Genomic DNA, 19,160 nt, shown 5'->3' on the forward strand with positions numbered 1-19,160 from the left:
GCCAGTCAATATTTATGTCACCTAGAAAATATACCTTTCTGTTGATATTACATACATTATGACGCATTTCACACATATTATCCAGATATGACTGTTAGCACTTGATGGTCTATAGCAACTTCCCACAAGAATGGGTTTAGGTGAGGCAGATGAAGCTGTAGCCGTATTACTTCAACAACATTTGATATGAGATCCACTAAGCTTTACAGAAATATGACTCTGAATATAAACCACAACACCATTTCTGTTAGCATTTCTGTCTTTTCTATAGATGTTATAACCATGTATTGCTAGCACTGTATCATCAAAAGTATTATCCAAGTGAGTTTCAGAGATAGTTAGCATATGAATGTTATTTGTTAGTAGCAAGTTATCGATTTTCAGTATTACTTTAGTGCGTTGTTGCAATCAGGATGCATGTATTGGAATATTTTTTTTCTGTACAGGCTTCCTTTTCACTCTGTCAATTAGGTTAGTATTGTGGAGTAACTACAATGTCGTTGATCAGTGGACGCTGCTGGGAGGAGGACGGCTCATAATAATGGCTGGAAAGGAGTGAATGGAATGGTAATTTTGCTGGTATTTTTTCCTATAACATTTTGATTGGATGTTTTACTGTTTTCTAAATGTACAATTTCTTTTCTACTTTGGCCTCTATTCAATCTGTAAAGCTGAAGCGTTAAAGATTCTGTAAAAGTAATATGCAGGCAGCGTTTACGCTGAATGCTGTCTCCGCTAAAGCAGAACCATTACCTTTACATTTCAATCACACAGTAAAGCTGAACTTCCGTGGTACTTATTGAATAGAGCCTTTTGTAATTTTGGGCAATTTTGAAAGCGTTGTAATTAATATGTGCTGATGTTGTGATTTTACAATAAAGCCTTTTCATAGGTCATTACTGGCGTCAGAAAGAAAGTGAAATGTTTATTTCTGTTAACGTTTAAAATATACGTGAGTGCTGTCTTGCATGTACAGAATGTCTTCGTAGATCACATAGCCAACGACGTACATACACCGTAATTTACCACAATATAACATCATTATGTATTTAGATACAGTAATTAATACATCATCATGCAATCATCCCAACAACCAATCACTTAGTCTTGAGTTACGTCAGAATGTGTGAGTGGTTCTCTGGGATTACTGTCACATGAATCTGTCTCCTTTAAATAAAACTCTACTGCACAAGGAGTTGGGGCTTTATTTCTGCTAGTGCCACAGCTCTCTCCAAACTAGTTTAGAAAGATTGAAAACATAATAGCAGGGTATTGTTTGACAGAACGTAACAGACAGGTAAACCCTCAGGTAAGCTATACCACTCATCTGAATAACGTGCCGTATACTTACATACACATTGCTTTAATGCAGAGTACATGTTAAGTTAAAGACAATATATGTTTACAATTATAAACTACAATATACATTGACTGAATACAACCAATCTGATAATTCAGTTAATATGTTAATAAGAACCCTACAGTAAGCTAGACTGGAGCTGACTGGCTTTAGATACGTTTTTGCTAGTATTGAGTCAGATTTGCATACCAAGTAGTTTAATAGCACTTTGAAATATGTACATAAGATTTGCTTTTCTTCCTTTACAGGTATTTGATGATGGCGGGCCAGACTCTTAATCAGACATTCAGTTACAACCTGCAGATTGCCAGTTTTGACATCCCTACCCCAGTGAACTACCCTGTGTTCACCATGGGTCTCCTGCTCTATCTGTTCTCTGTCTTCTGTAACCTCACCATCATGCTGTTGATCATCACACAGAAGACTCTCCACAAGCCCATGTTTTACATCCTCTTCAGTCTCCCCCTGAATGACCTGATAGGAATCAGCGCTATGCTACCGAGGGTGTTGGCAGACATCGTGACACAGACTCACTCTGTGTACTACCCCACATGTGTTTTTCAAGCCTTTCTTTGTCACATGTACGGAGGTGGTGTGCTTTTTGTACTTGCAGCGATGTCAATTGATAGATATTTTGCCATTTGCAAACCACTGCAATACCCCTCGATCATGACACCTTTTACACTATGTGTCATTATATCAGCTGCTTGGGGCCTTGACCTGGCCATGATCCTGACCCTGTTTGCTCTTCAGTCCAGAGTTAAGAGGTGCAAGGCTTACATACTAAATATCTACTGTGACAACCCCTCTCTACTTCGCCTCTCATGTGGAGAAGATCTCACAGTTAACAACATTTATGGTTTGGCTATGACAGCGGTTATGCAGATTATCAGTGTGGGTATTCAGCTTTTTTCCTATATTAACATTCTTGTAATATGCATAATTAATCGACAATCTGACACCAAGAGCAAGGCTGTAAACACCTGTGTCGCTCAGCTAGTAACATTTTTCCTTTTTGAATTTACTACCACCTTTGTAATACTGTCATATCGCTTTCAGAACATACCTCCTAATGCACAGAAACTGTGTGGTATGATGATCTACCTTCTCCTGCCAATTATTAATCCAATTATATATGGGATGAAAACAAGGGACATCAGAACAGCATTTTTCATGGTGGTGAGGAAAAAAAAAATAGCATTCACGTGAACATTTAATGAATGTCAGCTCCACACTGGTTTCCTGTGTGTCTTGGGGCTCATGTGTATATCTCTAGCTCCACTAATCATTGGGGGAAATAGAAAAATGAATCAGTTTTGTGGCAACATCAACTTACTCTGCTTTGTGATCTAGGGATATCAATAAACAGTCATCGTAACATACCTAACAAATGTTTAATACCTTTCTTACTTGACTTGTTTAATATTATTATTAAATCAAATGGATAGGTTAGGCATTTGCCTCTTTAAAGGATTGTTATGCTCTTTCATTTTTTGTCATAGTTTTAATATACAGTACCAGTCAAAAGTTTGGACACACCTACTCATTCCAGTGTTTTTCTTTATTTTTTACTATTTTCTACATTGTAGAATAAAAGTGAAGACATCAGAACTATGAAATAACACATACGGAATCATGTAGCAACCAGAAAAAATGTTAAACAAATCTAAATATATGTTATATTTGAGATTCTTCAAAGTAGCCACCCTTTGCCTTGATGACAGCTTTGCACACTCTTGGCATTCTATCAACCAGTTTCATGAGGTAGTCACCTGGAATCCATTTCAATTAACAGGTGTGCCTTGTTAAAAATTAATTTCTGGAATTTCTTTCCTTCTTAATGCGTTTGAGCCAATCAGTTGTGTTGTGACAAGGTAGGGGGTGTACACAGAAGATAGCCCCTATTTGGTAAAATACCAACTCTATATTATGGCAAGAACAGCTCAAATATGCAAAGAGAAACAACAGTCCATCATTACTTTAAGACATGAAGGTGAGTCAATCCGGAAAAATTCAAGAACTTTGAACAAGCGCTATGGTGATACTGGCTCTCATGAGGACCGGCACAGGAAAGGAAAACCCAGAGTTACCTCTGCTGCAGAGAATAAGTTCATTAGAGTTACCAGCCTCAGAAATTGCAGCCCAAATAAATGCTTCACAGAGTTCAAGTAACAGACAGATCTCAACATCAACTGTTCAGAGGAGATTACGTGAATCAGGCCTTCATGGACTAATTGCTGCAAAGAAACCACTACTAAAGGACACCAATAAGAAGAAGAGACTTGCTTGGGCCAAGAAACACGAGAAATGGACATTAGACCGGTGGAAATCTGTCCTTTGGTCTGATGAGTCCAAAAGTGAGATTTTTGGTTCCAACTGCCGTGTCTTTGTGAGACGCAGAGTAGGTGAATGGATGATCTCCGAATGTGTGGTTCCCACAGTGAAGCATGGAGGAGGAGGTGTGATGGTGTGAGGGTGCTTTTCTGGTGACATTGTCAGTGATTTATTTAGAATTCAAGGCACACTTAACCAGCATGACTACCACAGCATTCTGCAGCGATATGCCATCCGGGACTATCATTTGTTTTTCAACAGGACAATGACCCAAAACACACCTCCAGGCTGTGTAAGGGCTATTTGGCCAAGAAGGAGAGTGATGGAGTGCTGCATCAGATGACCTGGCCTCCACAATCCCCCGACCTCAACCCAATTGAGATGGTTTGGGATGAGTCGGACGGCAGAGTGAAGAAAAAGCAGCCAACAAGTGCTCAGCATATGTGGGAACTCCTTCAAGACTGATGGAAAAATAATTCCAGGTGATTACCCCATGAAGCTGGTTGTGAGAATGCCAAGAGTGTGTAAAGATGTAATCAAGGCAAAGGGTGGCTACTTTGAAGAATCTAAAATATATTTTGATTTGTTTAACATTTTTTTGGTTACTACATGATTCCAAATGTGTTATTTCATAGTTTTGATGTCTTCACTATTATTCTACAATGTAGAAAATAGTAAAAGTAAATAAAAACCTTTGAATGAGTAGGTGTGTCCAAACTTTTGACTGGTACTGTATATAAAGTTGTTTCATATAGATTGGTATATTGCAAGATGACTTCAGCGTGGAAAATTCTGTCATGTGAATAAGTAGTCCTGCAATTTCCCAAGTTCCCCAGACTGAACCACTTGGGGCCATGGTATTATACTGCTCAATCAGCCAAGAAATCCTGTTCAACAACATATTGTTAATAGGTATGATTACAAATTATTATTCAATTGAATATAAAAGCCTATTTTTTCTGTGGGGTTGAGCAGACTATGAGACAGCTGTATGTGTAATTTGTACTCTTACCCAGTCCCAATGATTTAACTAAGGCATTTAGAAGGCCTTGTTGTTGTGTACTGTTAGGTTACACAGTCCCAATGACGTGAAGGCCCATTGCAGTCAAAAACCTGATTTTCCTGTGTGTTATATATATTTCCACACTTTCAGGTTGGGATAATACTGAGAAAATTTGAAAATTATGATAATGCCCTTTTAGTGTAAGAGCTGTTTGAAAATACCACCAGAAATTTCTGTCTGTTTTGGTGGGACGGCGTTTTGGTCACCAGGCAGTAAATTAGTTAATAGACCAATAAGAAATAAAGTTCCAAACCTCTCTGCCAATAATCAATTTTCCCCTCCCAGAAAGTTCTAGCAAAATCTTTGATTGAGAAATTGCTCTTTGCTAAGAAGCTATTTTTGCTTATTTTTAACAATTTTAATTGAAAACAAACACAATATGGTACTTAATTGTTACCCAAAAATGATTTGATATTGAGATAATAACAGCTGCGTTGGACCTTTAAGTAAGGCCTTTGGAAGGCCTTGTGGTTGTGTACTGTTAGGTTAGGAGGTGTGACTTTTAGGGGGCAGGTGTGACTACAGCTGTACTCCACAACCGGGACACCATGGAAACCCTGGGGGCCTTCCTTTTGTCTCTCTGTCACAGCTTACCTGTCGTCCGGGGCTGCATCTATAATCACCACTAATTATGTTTGGACTCTCTGGGACTATCATGACCTGCCCGCTCTCCTCTACTTCTCATGATGTGCAGTGAAGCGAGCCAGTGGCCTACCCATCTGTCAACATGCTTTTGGTATTGAATTACCCACAGGACTTTGAGCTTAGACAGTTTGAGCTTAGTCTACCGATACGCATACTGGTTTCATACACATTGGGCTGTTTTAAAGGATAGTTCACACACATTTCAAGTGTACAGATAACTGGCAAGTATATGGATCATGATAGTAAGCAACCGAAAACGGGGCTTAGTTTACCTACTCAGAACATATCATTAGCATCATTGAATGCAAAACAATGGGAGGGGTAGAACCAGTGCTTGACCTTGACTGAAATAGGTGCCGGTACTCATTTTGGGTGCCGGTACTGTTTATATTTAGGTGCAGGAGCTCCACAATACTTTTGAGCTAATATTCTATAAGAGGAACAGGAGCTCAAACAGTAGAACATGTGAGGCACTAAATTAAAACTGCAAAATATGTGACAAAGAAATTAACTTTTTGTCCTGAATACAAAGCGTTATGTTTGGTGAAAACTCTATATATTTTCAAGCATGGTGGTGGCTGTATCATGTTACGGGTATGCTTGTCATCAGGAAGGACTAGGGAGTTTTTTTAGGATAAAAATAAACGGAACAAAGCTAAGCACAGGCAAAATCCTAGAGGAAAACCTGGTTCCGTCTGCTTTCCAACAGACACTGGGAAATTCAACTTTCAGCAGGACAATAACCTAAAACACAAAGTCCAAATATAAACGGGAGTTGCTCACCAAGAGGACGTTGAACGTTCGTGAGTGGCCTTGTTACAGTTTTGACTTAAATCGTCTTGAAAATCTATGGCAAGACTTGAAAATGTCTGTCTAGCAATGATCAAAAACCAACTTGAAGAATTTAAAACATAATAATGGGCAAATATTGTACAATCCAGGTGTGCAAAGCTCTAATAGACTTACCCAGAAAGGTGCCAAAGAAATAAGACCCAAGGGGGTGTGGTATATGTCCAATATACCACAGCTAAGGCTTGTTCTTAGGCACGTGCCTGGACACAGCCCTTTGCCGTGGTATATTGGCCATATGTCACAAACCCATGAGCTGCCTTTTTTTGCTATTATAAACTGATTGCCGACGTAATTAGAGCAGTAAAAATAAATGTTTTGTCATACCCGTGGTATATGGTCTGATATACCACGTCTGTCAGCCAATCAGCATTCAGGGCTCGAACCACCCAGTTTATAACATGTATTGACTCAGAGGGTTGAATACTTACGTAATCAGGATATATTAGTGTTTTATTTTTCATTAATTATTTACAAATGTTCTAATTTTTCTTCCACTTTGACATTGCAGAGTATTTTGTGTAGATTGTTGACAAAAATGTACAATTAAATCAATTTTAATCCCACCTTGTAACACAACAAAATTTGGAAAAAGTCAAGGGGTGTAAATACTTTCTGAAGGAACTGTTAATATTGCAATGAAGTTGTTTTAAAATGTTACCATGAACTAGACCAGGGATTCCCAAACTCAGTCCTGGGTGCTACAGCCTTCTTCTCTGAGCTGGTGGTGAGCATCTTGGCTCAGAACAGGTATATCTCCTACCCTACATGCTACCTCCAGGCTCTGCTCATCCACCTGTACGGAGCTGGCTCCTTAACTATCCTGACTGCCATGGCTTATGACAGGTATATCTGCTGTCCAAGAAAGCGAAGGTAACCTGCCTAAATGACGACCGCCCTGTAGCACTCACGTCGGTAGCCATGAAGTGCTTTGAAAGGCTGGTCATGACTGACATCAACACCAGTGTGAGAATGCTGTTCATTGACTACAGCTCAGCATTTAACACCATAGTGCCCACAATGCTCATCACTAAGATAAGGACCCTGGGACTAAAAACCTCCCTCTGCAACTGGATCCTGGACTTCCTGACGGGCCACCCCCAGGAGGTGAGGGTAAGCAACAACACATCTGCCACGCTGATCCTCAACACTGGGGCCCCTCAGGGGTGCGTGCTTAGTCCCCTTCTGTACTCCCTGTTCACCCACGACTGTGTGGCCAAGCACAACTCCAACACCATTATTATGTTTGCTGATGACACAACAGTGGTAGGCCTGATCACCGACAAAGATGACACAACCTATAGGGAGGAGGTCAGAGACCTGGCAGTGTGGTGCCAGGACAACAACCTCTCCCTCAATGTGAGCAAGACAAAGGAGCTGATCGTGGACTACAGGAAAATGAGGGCCAAACAGGCCCCAATTAACATCGACGAGGTTGTAGTGGAGCGAGTCGAGAGTTTCAAGTTCCTTGGTGTCCACATCACCAACAAACTATCATGGTCCAAACACACCAAGACAGTCGTGAAGAGGGCACGACAACACCTTTCCCCCTCAGGAGAACTGAAAAGATTTGGCATGGGTCCTCAGATCCTCAAAAGGTTCTACAGCTGCACCATCGAGAGCATCCTGACTGGTTGCATCACTGCCTGGTATGGCAATTCCTCGGCATCCGACCGCAAGGCACTACAGAGGTTAATGCGTACGGCCCAGTACATCACTGGGGCCAAGCATCCTGCCATCCAGGACCTATATATTAGACGGTGTTAGAGGAAAGCCCAAAAAATTGTCAAAGACTCCAGTCACCCAAGTCATAGACTGTTCTCTCTGCTACCGCACGGCAAGCGGTACCGGAGCGTGAAGTCTAGGTCCAAAAGGCTCCTTAACAGATTCTACCCCCAAGCCATAAGACTGCTGAATAATTAATCAAATGTCCACCCGGACTATTTGCTTTGACATCCCCCCACCTTTTGATTTTACACTGCTGCTACTCGCTGTTTATTATCTATGCATAGTCACTTTACCCCTACCTACATGTACAAATTACCTCGACTAACCTGTACACCCGCACATTGACTCGGTACCAGTACCCCCTGTACATAGCCTCGTTATTGTTGTGTTACTTTTTATTACATTTTTTACTTTTATTTATTTAGTAAAAATTTTCTTTAATCTATTTCTTTAACTGTATTGTTGGTTAAGGGCTTGTAAGTAAGCATTTCACGGTAAGGTTGTATTCAGCGCATGTTACAAATACAATTAGATATTTTTTGAGTCACAATAACTTGATGAAAATCATAATTTTCATGTGGCTCTTGGTCATTACACTGACTGTGGTTCTGCTGTCTCTGGTCACTCACTTCAACATCTGCAGAACGACAATAGTGGATATGTTTGGATTAATCCGTCATTGGTGAGGCTCATTTGTGATGACACACGTATAAACAACTACTATGGGTTGTTTATAACAGCCATCTTTCAGGATGTAACGTTGATAGTGGTTATATTTACATATATCCAGATCCTGCTCACCTGTGTTATGAATAAGTCGTCTGATACCCGGAGCAAGGCCATTCAGACATGTGGTACACATCTTGTAGTGTTGTTATTCTTAGAGTTCAACAACTGCTTTAGCTCATCGATTTTAGCATCGATCAGCTCCTTCTCTGAGAAGGGCTTTGTAGTATCAGTTATAATACATGGGCTTTAGACCGTTTTTAAGGCCTTCCAAAATAAAAGAAAGACATGCTCCTTTGTAAATCACATGGATTATGTTAGAGAGGCTTCCATTAAAGAACATCCTCTGTGTTCTGTTAGACAGGTAACTCTCGATCCGCAATATAGCAGGGAATGTAAAGCCATAACACATTCATTTTTCCAGCATTATGACCTATGTCAAAAGCTGCACTGAAGTCGTAACAAAACAGCTCCCACAATCTTCTTATTATCAATTTGTCAGGAATCCCGCTTCCTGAGTCGGTTTCTGCCTGAGCTGCCTGTTTTCTGTCCTGGAGTCTTTTTCCTGAGTTTCCTAACGCACCCTGTCTGGTTGCCGGGCGACGAAGCAAGGCGGGAGATCTCTCTATTACCCGCACCTGCATCTCATCAGCTATCTGCACACCTGGCTCTGATCATCACCTCTCCACTTCATAAGCTCTGACCTGACATCCATTCCCTGCCGGATCGTTAGCCACGAACAGTATGTTGTGCCTGCGTATCAGCCTCAGATTGCTTTTTGCTTGCTGTGAACTCACCTTCGTTTCCTCTGTCTACAGTTACTCTCCCGGAATATTCACTCCACCTCTGCCTGGTCGTCTGTGGCTTCAGAAACATCATTGGATCTGCCCATTCACTCCCACCAACTCACCTCCGCTGCCCGCTCCGTCACCTGGATTCTCCTGCTTCCACATTTAAGTCTTTAAATAAATACTCACCTTCATTCAACTCACCTTGTCCTGGTCTGCTTCTGGGTTCCGCTTTAGAGAATCGTGACACATTTTCTCTCAGCCAGTCACCAATTTGTGTAAGTGCCGTACATGTTGAATGCCCTTCCCTATTAGCGTGCTGAAAGTCTGTTAGCTATTTGATTAATAATTTTAGGACCAGTTAAGGTATCAAAAAACTATAACAAAGTTATTTGATAAAACATTGAATTTGGCCATGCTGCTATTAGCCCATAGAAATGCATTGAATAACAGCTTCATATACTGAACAAAACATAAACGCAACATGTAAAGTTTTAGTTCCATGTTTCATGAGCTGAAATTTAAAGATCCCAGAAATGTTCCATATGCACAAAAAGCTTATTGCTCTCAAATTCTGGGCACAAATTTGATTACAGCCCTGTTTGTGAGTCTTTTTGCTTTGCCAAGATAATCCATCCACCTGACAGGTGTGGCATATCAAGCAGCTGATTAAACAGCATGATCATTGCACAGGTGCACCTTGTGTGGGGACAATAAAATGCCACTCTAAAATTTGCAGTTTTGTCACACAACACAATGCCACAGATATCTCAAGTCTTGGGGGAGCATGCAACTGGCCTGCTGACTGCAGGATTGTCCAACAGAGCTGTTAACAATGAATTGAATGTTCATTTCTCTACCATGAGCTGCCTCTAACATCATTTTAGAGAATTTATCAGTACGTCCAACTGGCCTCACAACCGCAGACCGTGTGTAACCACGCCAGCCCAGGACCTCCACATTCGGCTTTTTCACCTGTGGGATCGTCTGAGACCAGCCACCCGGACAGCTGATGAAACTGTGGTTTTGCATAACCGAATAGTTTCTGCACAAACTGTCAGAAACCATCTCAGGGAAGCTCGTCTGTGTGCTCGTCGTCCTCACCATCGATGGCGACTTGCACGCTGGAGAAGTGTGCTCTTCACGGATGAATCCAGGTTTGTACTGGTCAGATGGCAGACAGTGTGCATGGCATCGTGTGGGCAAATGGTTTCCTGATGTCAACGTTGTGAACAGAGTGCCCCATGGTGGCGGTGGGATTATGGTACGGGCAGGCATAAGCCACTGACAACTAACATTTAGCATTTTATCAATGGCAATTTGAATGCACAGAGATACCGTGACGAGATCCTGAGGCCCATTGTCGTACCATTCATCCACCACCATCCCCTCATGTTTCAGCATGATAATGCACAACCTGGCATGGCCCCATGTCCCAAGGATCTGTACACCATTTCTGGAAGCTGAAAATGTCCCAGTTCTTACATGGCCTGCATACTCATCAGACATGTCAGCCATCGAGCATGTTTGGGACGCTCTGGATCGACGTGTACGACAGCGGACTGATTTTTCTTGGGATTATTTGTTTATGCTAATTAGATTACCTCGGGGGCGTGGACATCGACTGTAAGGTTTACTAAGGGTTGGTAACAGGCTGAATGGTCAACTGTTTGAGCAAGTAAAGTGTGCTTTGCTATTCGCTGACTTTACGGAATTCTAAATTACAATGCTTGTCTTTCATAATTTGGTCAGTTATGCATGGATGTGTAGGTTCAGAATTTGTTGTTGGCATGTAATTCCTAAATTTGCTAATCTTGCCAATGAAAAAATCATTACAGTAGTTGGCAATATTTACATTTACATCATTTAGCAGACGCTCTTATCCAGGGCGACTTACAAATTGGTGCATTCAACTTATGATAGCCAGTGGAACAACCAAATGTTCTTTTAATGTATTTTTTTTATGGGGGGGGGGGGGTAGAAGGATTACTTTATACTATTCCAGGTATTCCTTAAAGAGGTAGGGTTTCAAGTGTCTCCGGAAGGTGGTCAGTGACTCCGCTGTCGTGGGGGAGCTTGTTCCCACCATTGGGGTGCCAGAGTAGTAAATAGCTTTGACTGGGCTGAGCGGGAACTGTGCTTCCGTAGAGGTAGGGGAGCTAGCAGGCCAGAGGTGGATGAACGTAGTGCCCTCGTTTGGGTGTAGGGTCTGATCAGAGCCTGGAGGTAAGGAGGTGCCGTTCCCCTCACAGCTCCGTAGGCAAGCACCATGGTCTTGTAGTAGATGCAAGCCTCAACTGGAAGCCAGTGGAGTGTGCGGAGGAGCGGGGTGACATGAGAGAACTTGGGAAGGTTGAACACCAGACGGGTTGCAGCGTTCTGGATGAGTTGTAGGGGTTTAATGGCACAGGCAGGGAGCCCAGCCAACAGCGAGTTGCAGTAATCCAGACGGGAGATGACAAGTGCCTGGATTAGGACCTGTGCCGCTTTCTGTGTAAGGTAGGGTCGTACTCTGCGAATGTTGTAGAGCATGAACCGGCAGGATCGGGTCACCGCTTTGATGTTAGCGGAGAACGACAGGGTGTTGTCCAGGGTCACGCCAACGTTCTTTGCACTCTGGGAGGAGGACACAATGGAGTTGTCAACCGTGATGGCGAGATCATGGAGTGGGCAGTCCTTCCCCGGGAGGAAGAGCAGCTCCGTCTTGCCAAGGTTCAGCTTGAGGTGGTGATCCGACATCCACACTGATATGTCTGCCAGACATGCAGAGATGCGATTCGCCACCTGGTTATCAGAAGGGGGAAAAGGAGAAAATGAATTGTGTGTCGTCTGCGTAGCAATGATAGGAGAGACCATGTGAGGATATGACAGAGCCAAGTGTCTTGGTGTATAGAGAGAATAGGAGAGGGCCAAGAACTGAGCCCTGGGGGACACCAGTGGTGAGAGCACGTGGTGCGGAGACAGATTCTCGCCACGCCACCTGGTAGGAGCGACCTGTCAGGTAGGACGCAATCCAAGAGTGAGTAGCGCCGGAGATGCCCAACTCGGAGAGGGTGGAGAGGAGGATCTGATGGTTCACAGTATCAAAGGCAGCGGATAGGTCTAGAAGGATAAGAGCAGAGGAGAGAGCGTTAGCTTTAGCAGTGCAGAGAGCCTCCGTGACACAGAGAAGAGCAGTCTCAGTTGAATGACCAGTCTTGAAACCTGACTGGTTTGGATCAAGAAGGTCATTCTGAGAGAGATAGCAGGAGAGTTGGCTAGAGATGGCATGCTCAAGAGTTTTGGAGAGAAAAGAAAGAAGGGATACTGGTCTCTAGTTGTTGACATCGGAGGGATCGAGTGTAGGTTTTTTGAGGAGGGGTGCAACTCTCGCTCTCTTGAAGTGGGTTTTGTGATGAATGAGCCATCTGATTCAATGAAGGATGGAGCTGATTTCTCCTTTTTGACCAACATTTAATTTAAGGTGCTCCAAAGCTTTTTATTATTATCCTTCATATCATATATCTTTGTTTCATAGTACAGTTTCTTCTTCTTTTTGTTCAGTATAATCCCGATTTCTCAGTTAACAGTATGTTTGCCAATCGGCTGTGCAGCCAGACTTATTTGCCATTCCTTTTGCCTCATCCCTCTCATCTGTATCATCCACAGGGATTGAACAGTTTTCACAGTCATGTTCTTAATGATTGCATGCTTATTAGTAACTGGAATAAGCAAATTCATAAATGTGTCAAGTGCAGCATCTGGTTGCTCCTCATTACACACCACAGACCAGCTAATATTCTTTATATCTTCAACATAGGAACCACTACAAAATATTGTGTATGACCTCTAATACACTATATTAGGCCCAGCCTTTGGAAATGTGGTTTTCCTAGATATGGCTACTATATTATGATCACTACATCCGATGGATGTGGATACTGCTTTAGAGCAGATTTCTGCAGAATTAGTGAAGGATGTGATGAATACATGTGCATGATTTCATTCCTGTTTGTAAATACCCTGGTAGGTTGACTGATAACCTGAACCAGGTTGCAGGCACTGCTTACAGTTTGAAAATGTTTCTTGAGTGGACTGTGTCACACTCTGGCTCTGGGGACTTTATATGTTGAGTCAGGGTGTGTAGATTCCGTGTGTTTATGTGCTGTGTTTTGAGTGTCTAGTTGTTCTATGTCTATGTTGGCCAGATGGCTCCCAATCGGAGGCAACGAGTGTCAGCTGTTGTGGGTTGTCTCTGATTGGGAGCCATATTTAAACTGTATGTTTTCCCTTGGGTGTTGTGGGTTTTTGTTCCGTGTCGGTATTTGTTTACCGTGGACTTCACGAGTCGTGTTTTGTTTGGTATACTTTAACTAATTAAAGTCATGTTTGTTTCACACGCTGCGCCTTGGTCTACTCACTCCTACGACGATCGTGACAGAAAAACCCACCGTAAAAGGACCAAGCAGCGTGTCCAGGAGCAGGCAGACTGGACATGGGAGGAAGCGCCAGGAAAGGAGATGGAGAGGCTGGCGATGGCCCAGGTGGGCAAATCGTGGTCCTGGGAGGACATGCTCGGGGCAAGGGACCTTGGGGTAGGATTAAGGCCCTGGCGAGAGAGGAGCAGCGGCGTCAGCAGTGCCATCGTCGGACGGACGAGAGGCACCCCCAATAATTTTTTAGGGGGGGGGCACACGGCATGGGCGACTGGGCAGCAGGAGGCTGCCACAGGGCGAAATGGGAGACGAGGAGAGAAGGCCACCGGGTTACGGGAGCCATTGGCGAGAGGAGGGAAGGAAGTTGTAGAGGCGCGGCGAGAGGTACTGAGGTGTATTGCCAGTCCGGTCCGGCCCGTTCCTGATCCCCGTTTAAGGCCAGTGGTGTGTGTTCCCAGTACGGTCCGGCCTGTTCCTGCTCCACGCACCAAGCCTACGGTGTGCGTCGCCAGCCCTGCCCGGCCTGTTCCTGCTCCACGCACCAAGCCTACGGTGTGCGTCGCCAGCCCAGTCCGGCCTGTCCCTGCTCCACGCACCAAGCCTACGGTGTGCGTCGACAGCCCAGCCCGGCCTGTCCCTGCTCCACGCACCAAACCTACGGTGTGCGTCGCCAGCCCAGCCCGGCCTGTCCCTGCTCCACGCACCAAGCCTACGGTGTGCGTCGACAGCCCAGCCCGGCCTGTTCCTGCTCCACGCACCAAGCCTACGGTGTGCGTCGCCAGCCCTGCCCGGCCTGTTCCTGCTCCACGCACCAAGCCTACGGTGTGCGTCGCCAGCCCAGTCCGGCCTGTCCCTGCTCCACGCACCAAGCCTACGGTGTGCGTCGACAGCCCTGCCCGGCCTGTTCCTGCTCCACGCACCAAGCCTACGGTGTGCGTCGCCAGCCCAGCCCGGCCTGTTCCTGCTCCACGCACCAAGCCTACGGTGTGCGTCGCCAGCCCAGCCCGGCCTGTTCCTGCTCCACGCACCAAGCCTACGGTGTGCGTCGCCAGCCCAGCCCGGCCTGTCCCTGCTCCACGCACCAAGCCTACGGTGTGCGTCGCCAGCCCAGCCCGGCCTGTCCCTGCTCCACGCACCAAGCCTACGGTGTGCGTCGCCAGCCCAGCCCGGATTGTCCCTGCTCCACGCACCAAGCCTACGGTGTGCGTCGTCAGCCTGGTCCAGCCCGTTCCTGCCACTCGCACCAAGCCAGGGGTGCGAGTCGTCAGCCTGGTCCAGCCCGTTCCTGCCACTCGCACCAAGCCAGGGGTGCGAGTCGTCAGCCTGGTTCAGCCCGTTCCTGCTACTCGCACCAAGCCCGGGGTGCGAGTCGTCAGCCTGGTAAGGCCTGTCGCTGCTCCACGCACCAAGCCAGGGGTGCGAGTCGTCAGTCCGGTGAGGTCCGTTGCTGCTCCACGCACCAAGCCAGGGGGGCGCATCGTCAGCCAGGTCCGGTCCGTTCCTGCCTCACGCGCCAAGCCAGGGGTGCGCGTCGTCAGTCTGGTGCCTGATCAGGTACCGGTCAGCTGCTCCACAACGGAGCGTAAGCAATCCGCTCCGTCGATGTCCAGTCCAGATCCAGCCAGCGGGGTCAGACCGGACCAGGGGCGCTACGGGGGAATTATGGAAGGGTGGTGGTCAAGCCCGGAGCCGCCTCCGAGGAGGAATGCCCACCCAACCCTCCCCTGTTTGGGGTTTTGTTGAGGCGCGGTCGCACGCGCCTTTGGGGGGGGGGGGTACTGTCACACTCTGGCTCTGGGGACTTTATATGTTGAGTCAGGGTGTGTAGATTCCGTGTGTTTATGTGCTGTGTTTGAGTGTCTAGTTGTTCTATGTCTATGTTGGCCAGAGTGGCTCCCAATCGGAGGCAACGAGTGTCAGCTGTTGTGGGTTGTCTCTGATTGGGAGCCATATTTAAACTGTATGTTTTCCCTTGGGTGTTGTGGGTTTTTGTTCCGTGTCTGTATTTGTTTACCGTGGACTTCACGAGTCGTGTTTTGTTTGGTATACTTTAACTAATTAAAGTCATGTTTGTTTCACACGCTGCGCCTTGGTCTACTCACTCCTACGACGATCGTGACAGACTGAAAGCCAGTCAATATTTATGTCACCCAGAAAATATACCTTTCTGTTGATATCACATACATTATGACGCATTTCACACATATTATCCAGATATGACTGTTAGCACTTGATGGTCTATAGCAACTTCCCAGAAGAATGGGCTTTAGGTGAGGCAGGTGAAGCTGTAGCCGTATTACTTCAACAACATTTGATATGAGATCCACTAAGCTTTACAGAAATATCACTCTGAATATAAACCACAACACCATTTCTGTTAGCATTTCTGTCTTTTCTATACATGTTATAACCATGTATTGCTAGCACTGTATCATCAAAGGTATTATCCAAGTGAGTTTCAGAGATAGTTAGCATATGAATGTTATTTGTTAGTAGCAAGTTATCGATTTTCAGTATTACTTTAGTGCGTTGTTGCAAACAGGATACATGTATTGGAATATTTTTATTCTGTACAGGCTTCCTTTTCACTCTGTCAATTAGGTTAGTATCGTGGAGTAACTACAATGTTGTTGATCAGTGGACGCTGCTGGGAGGAGGACGGCTCATAATAATGGCTGGAAAGGAGTGAATGGAATTTTGCTGGTATTTTTTCCTATAACATTTTGATTGAATGTTTTACTGTTTTCTAAATGTACAATTTCTTTTCTACTTTGGCCTCTATTCAATCTGTAAATCTGAAGGCAGCGTTTACTCTGAATGCTGTCTCCGCTAAAGCAGAACCATTACCTTTACATTTCAATCACACAGTAAAGCTGAACTTCCGTGGTACTGATTGAATAGAGCCTTTTGTCATTTTGGGCAATTTTGAAAGCGTTGTAATTAATATGTGCAGATGTTGTGATTTTACAATATAGCCTTTTCATAGGTCATTACTGGCGTCAGAAAGAAAGTGAAATGTTTATTTCTGTTAACGTTTAAAATATACGTGAGTACTGTCTTGCATGTACAGAATGTCTTCGTAGATCACATAGCCAACGACGTACATACACCGTAATTTACCACAATATAACATCATTATGTATTTAGATACAGTAATTAATACATCATCATGCAATCATCCCAACAACCAATCACTTAGTCTTGAGTTACGTCAGAATGTGTGAGTGGTTCTCTGGGATTACTGTCACATGAATCTGTCTCCTTTAAATAAAACTCTACTGCACAAGGAGTTGGGGCTTTATTTCTGCTAGTGCCACAGCTCTCTCCAAACTAGTTTAGAAAGATTGACAACATAATACCAGGTTATTGTTTGACAGAACGTAACAGACAGGTAAACCCTCAGGTAAGCTATACCACTCATCTGAATAACGTGCCGTATACTTACATACACATTGCTTTAATGCAGAGTACATGTTAAGTTAAAGACAATATATGTTTAAAATTATAAACTACAATATAATTACATTTCAATTCACCATCTATAGTGACTGAATACAACCAATCTGATAATTCAGTTAATATGTTAATAAGAACCCTACAGTAAGCTAGACTGGAGCTGACTGGCTTTAGATACGTTTTTGCTAGTATTGAGTCAGATTTGCATACCAAGTAGTTTAATAGCACTTTAAAATGTGTACATAAGATTTGCTTTTCTTCCTTTACAGGTATTTGATGATGGCGGGCCAGACTCTTAATCAGACATTCAGTTACAACCTGCAGATTGCCAGTTTTGACATCCCTACCCCAGTGAACTACCCTGTGTTCACCATGGGTCTCCTGCTCTATCTGTTCTCTGTCTTCTGTAACCTGACCATCATACTGTTGATCATCACACAGCAGACTCTCCACAAGCCCATGTTTTACATCCTCTTCAGTCTCCCCCTGAATGACCTGATAGGAATCAGCGCTATGCTACCGAGGGTGTTGGCAGACATCGTGACACAGACTCACTCTGTGTACTACCCCACATGTGTTTTTCAAGCCTTTCTTTGTCACATGTACGGAGGTGGTGTGCTTTTTGTACTTGCAGCGATGTCAATTGATAGATATTTTGCCATTTGCAAACCACTGCAATACCCCTCGATCATGACACCTTTTACACTATGTGTCATTATATCAGCTGCTTGGGGCCTTGACCTGGCCATGATCCTGACCCTGTTTGCTCTTCAGTCCAGAGTTAAGAGGTGCAAGGCTTACATACTAAATATCTACTGTGACAACCCCTCTCTACTTCGCCTCTCATGTGGAGAAGATCTCACAGTTAACAACATTTATGGTTTGGCTATGACAGCGGTTATGCAGATTATCAGTGTGGGTATTCAGCTTTTTTCCTATATTAACATTCTTGTAATATGCATAATTAATCAACAATCTGACACCAAGAGCAAGGCTGTAAACACCTGTGTCGCTCAGCTAGTAACATTTTTCCTTTTTGAATTTACTACCACCTTTGTAATACTGTCATATCGCTTTCAGAACATACCTCCTAATGCACAGAAACTGTGTGGTATGATGATCTACCTTCTCCTGCCAATTATTAATCCAATTATATATGGGATGAAAACAAGGGACATCAGAACAGCATTTTTCATGGTGGTGAGGAAAAAAAAAATAGCATTCACGTGAACATTTAATGAATGTCAGCTCCACACTGGTTTCCTGTGTGTCTTGGGGCTCATGTGTATATCTCTAGCTCCACTAATCATTGGGGGGAAATAGACAAATGAATCCGTTTTGTGGCAACATCAACTTACTCTGCTTTGTGATCTAGGGCTATCAATAATCTGTCATAGTAACATACCTAACATCTGTTTAATACCTTTCTTACTTGACTTGTTTAATATTATTATTCAATCAAATGGATAGGTTAGGCAGTGGCCTCTTTAAAGGATTGTTATGCTCTTTCATATTTTTGTTATAGTTTTAATATACAGTACCAGTCAAAAGTTTGGACACACCTACTCATTCCAGTGTTATTCTTTATTTTTACTATTTTCTACATTGTAGAATAAAAGTGAAGACATTAGAACTATGAAATAACACATACGGAATCATGTAGCAACCAGAAAAAATGTTAAACAAATCTAAAAATATGTTATATTTGAGATTCTTCAAAGTAGCCACTCTTTGCCTTGATGACAGCTTTGCACACTCTTGGCATTCTATCAACCAGCTTCATGAGGTAGTCACCT

The 19,160-nt window shown here is 43.8% G+C and overlaps 2 protein-coding genes across 2 annotated transcripts; both read left to right on the forward strand.

Annotated features, from left to right (window-relative positions):
• Positions 1-1,220: 1,220 nt before the first annotated feature.
• LOC121568122 (olfactory receptor 52J3-like) lies at positions 1,221-2,641 on the forward strand. Its single transcript, XM_041878708.2, has 2 exons — positions 1,221-1,309; positions 1,609-2,641. The coding sequence occupies exon 2, from the start codon at positions 1,616-1,618 to the stop codon at positions 2,567-2,569; it is 954 nt and encodes a 317-aa protein (XP_041734642.2). The 5' UTR covers positions 1,221-1,309; positions 1,609-1,615; the 3' UTR covers positions 2,570-2,641.
• Positions 2,642-17,220: 14,579 nt separating this feature from the next.
• On the forward strand, positions 17,221-18,668 carry LOC121568353 (olfactory receptor 52J3-like). The gene is made up of 2 exons (XM_045212802.1): positions 17,221-17,311; positions 17,634-18,668. The coding sequence occupies exon 2, from the start codon at positions 17,641-17,643 to the stop codon at positions 18,592-18,594; it is 954 nt and encodes a 317-aa protein (XP_045068737.1). The 5' UTR covers positions 17,221-17,311; positions 17,634-17,640; the 3' UTR covers positions 18,595-18,668.
• Positions 18,669-19,160: the final 492 nt, after the last annotated feature.

This window comes from Coregonus clupeaformis, unplaced genomic scaffold (assembly GCF_020615455.1).
Source record: "Coregonus clupeaformis isolate EN_2021a unplaced genomic scaffold, ASM2061545v1 scaf0052, whole genome shotgun sequence".
Lineage (NCBI taxonomy): Eukaryota > Metazoa > Chordata > Actinopteri > Salmoniformes > Salmonidae > Coregonus > Coregonus clupeaformis.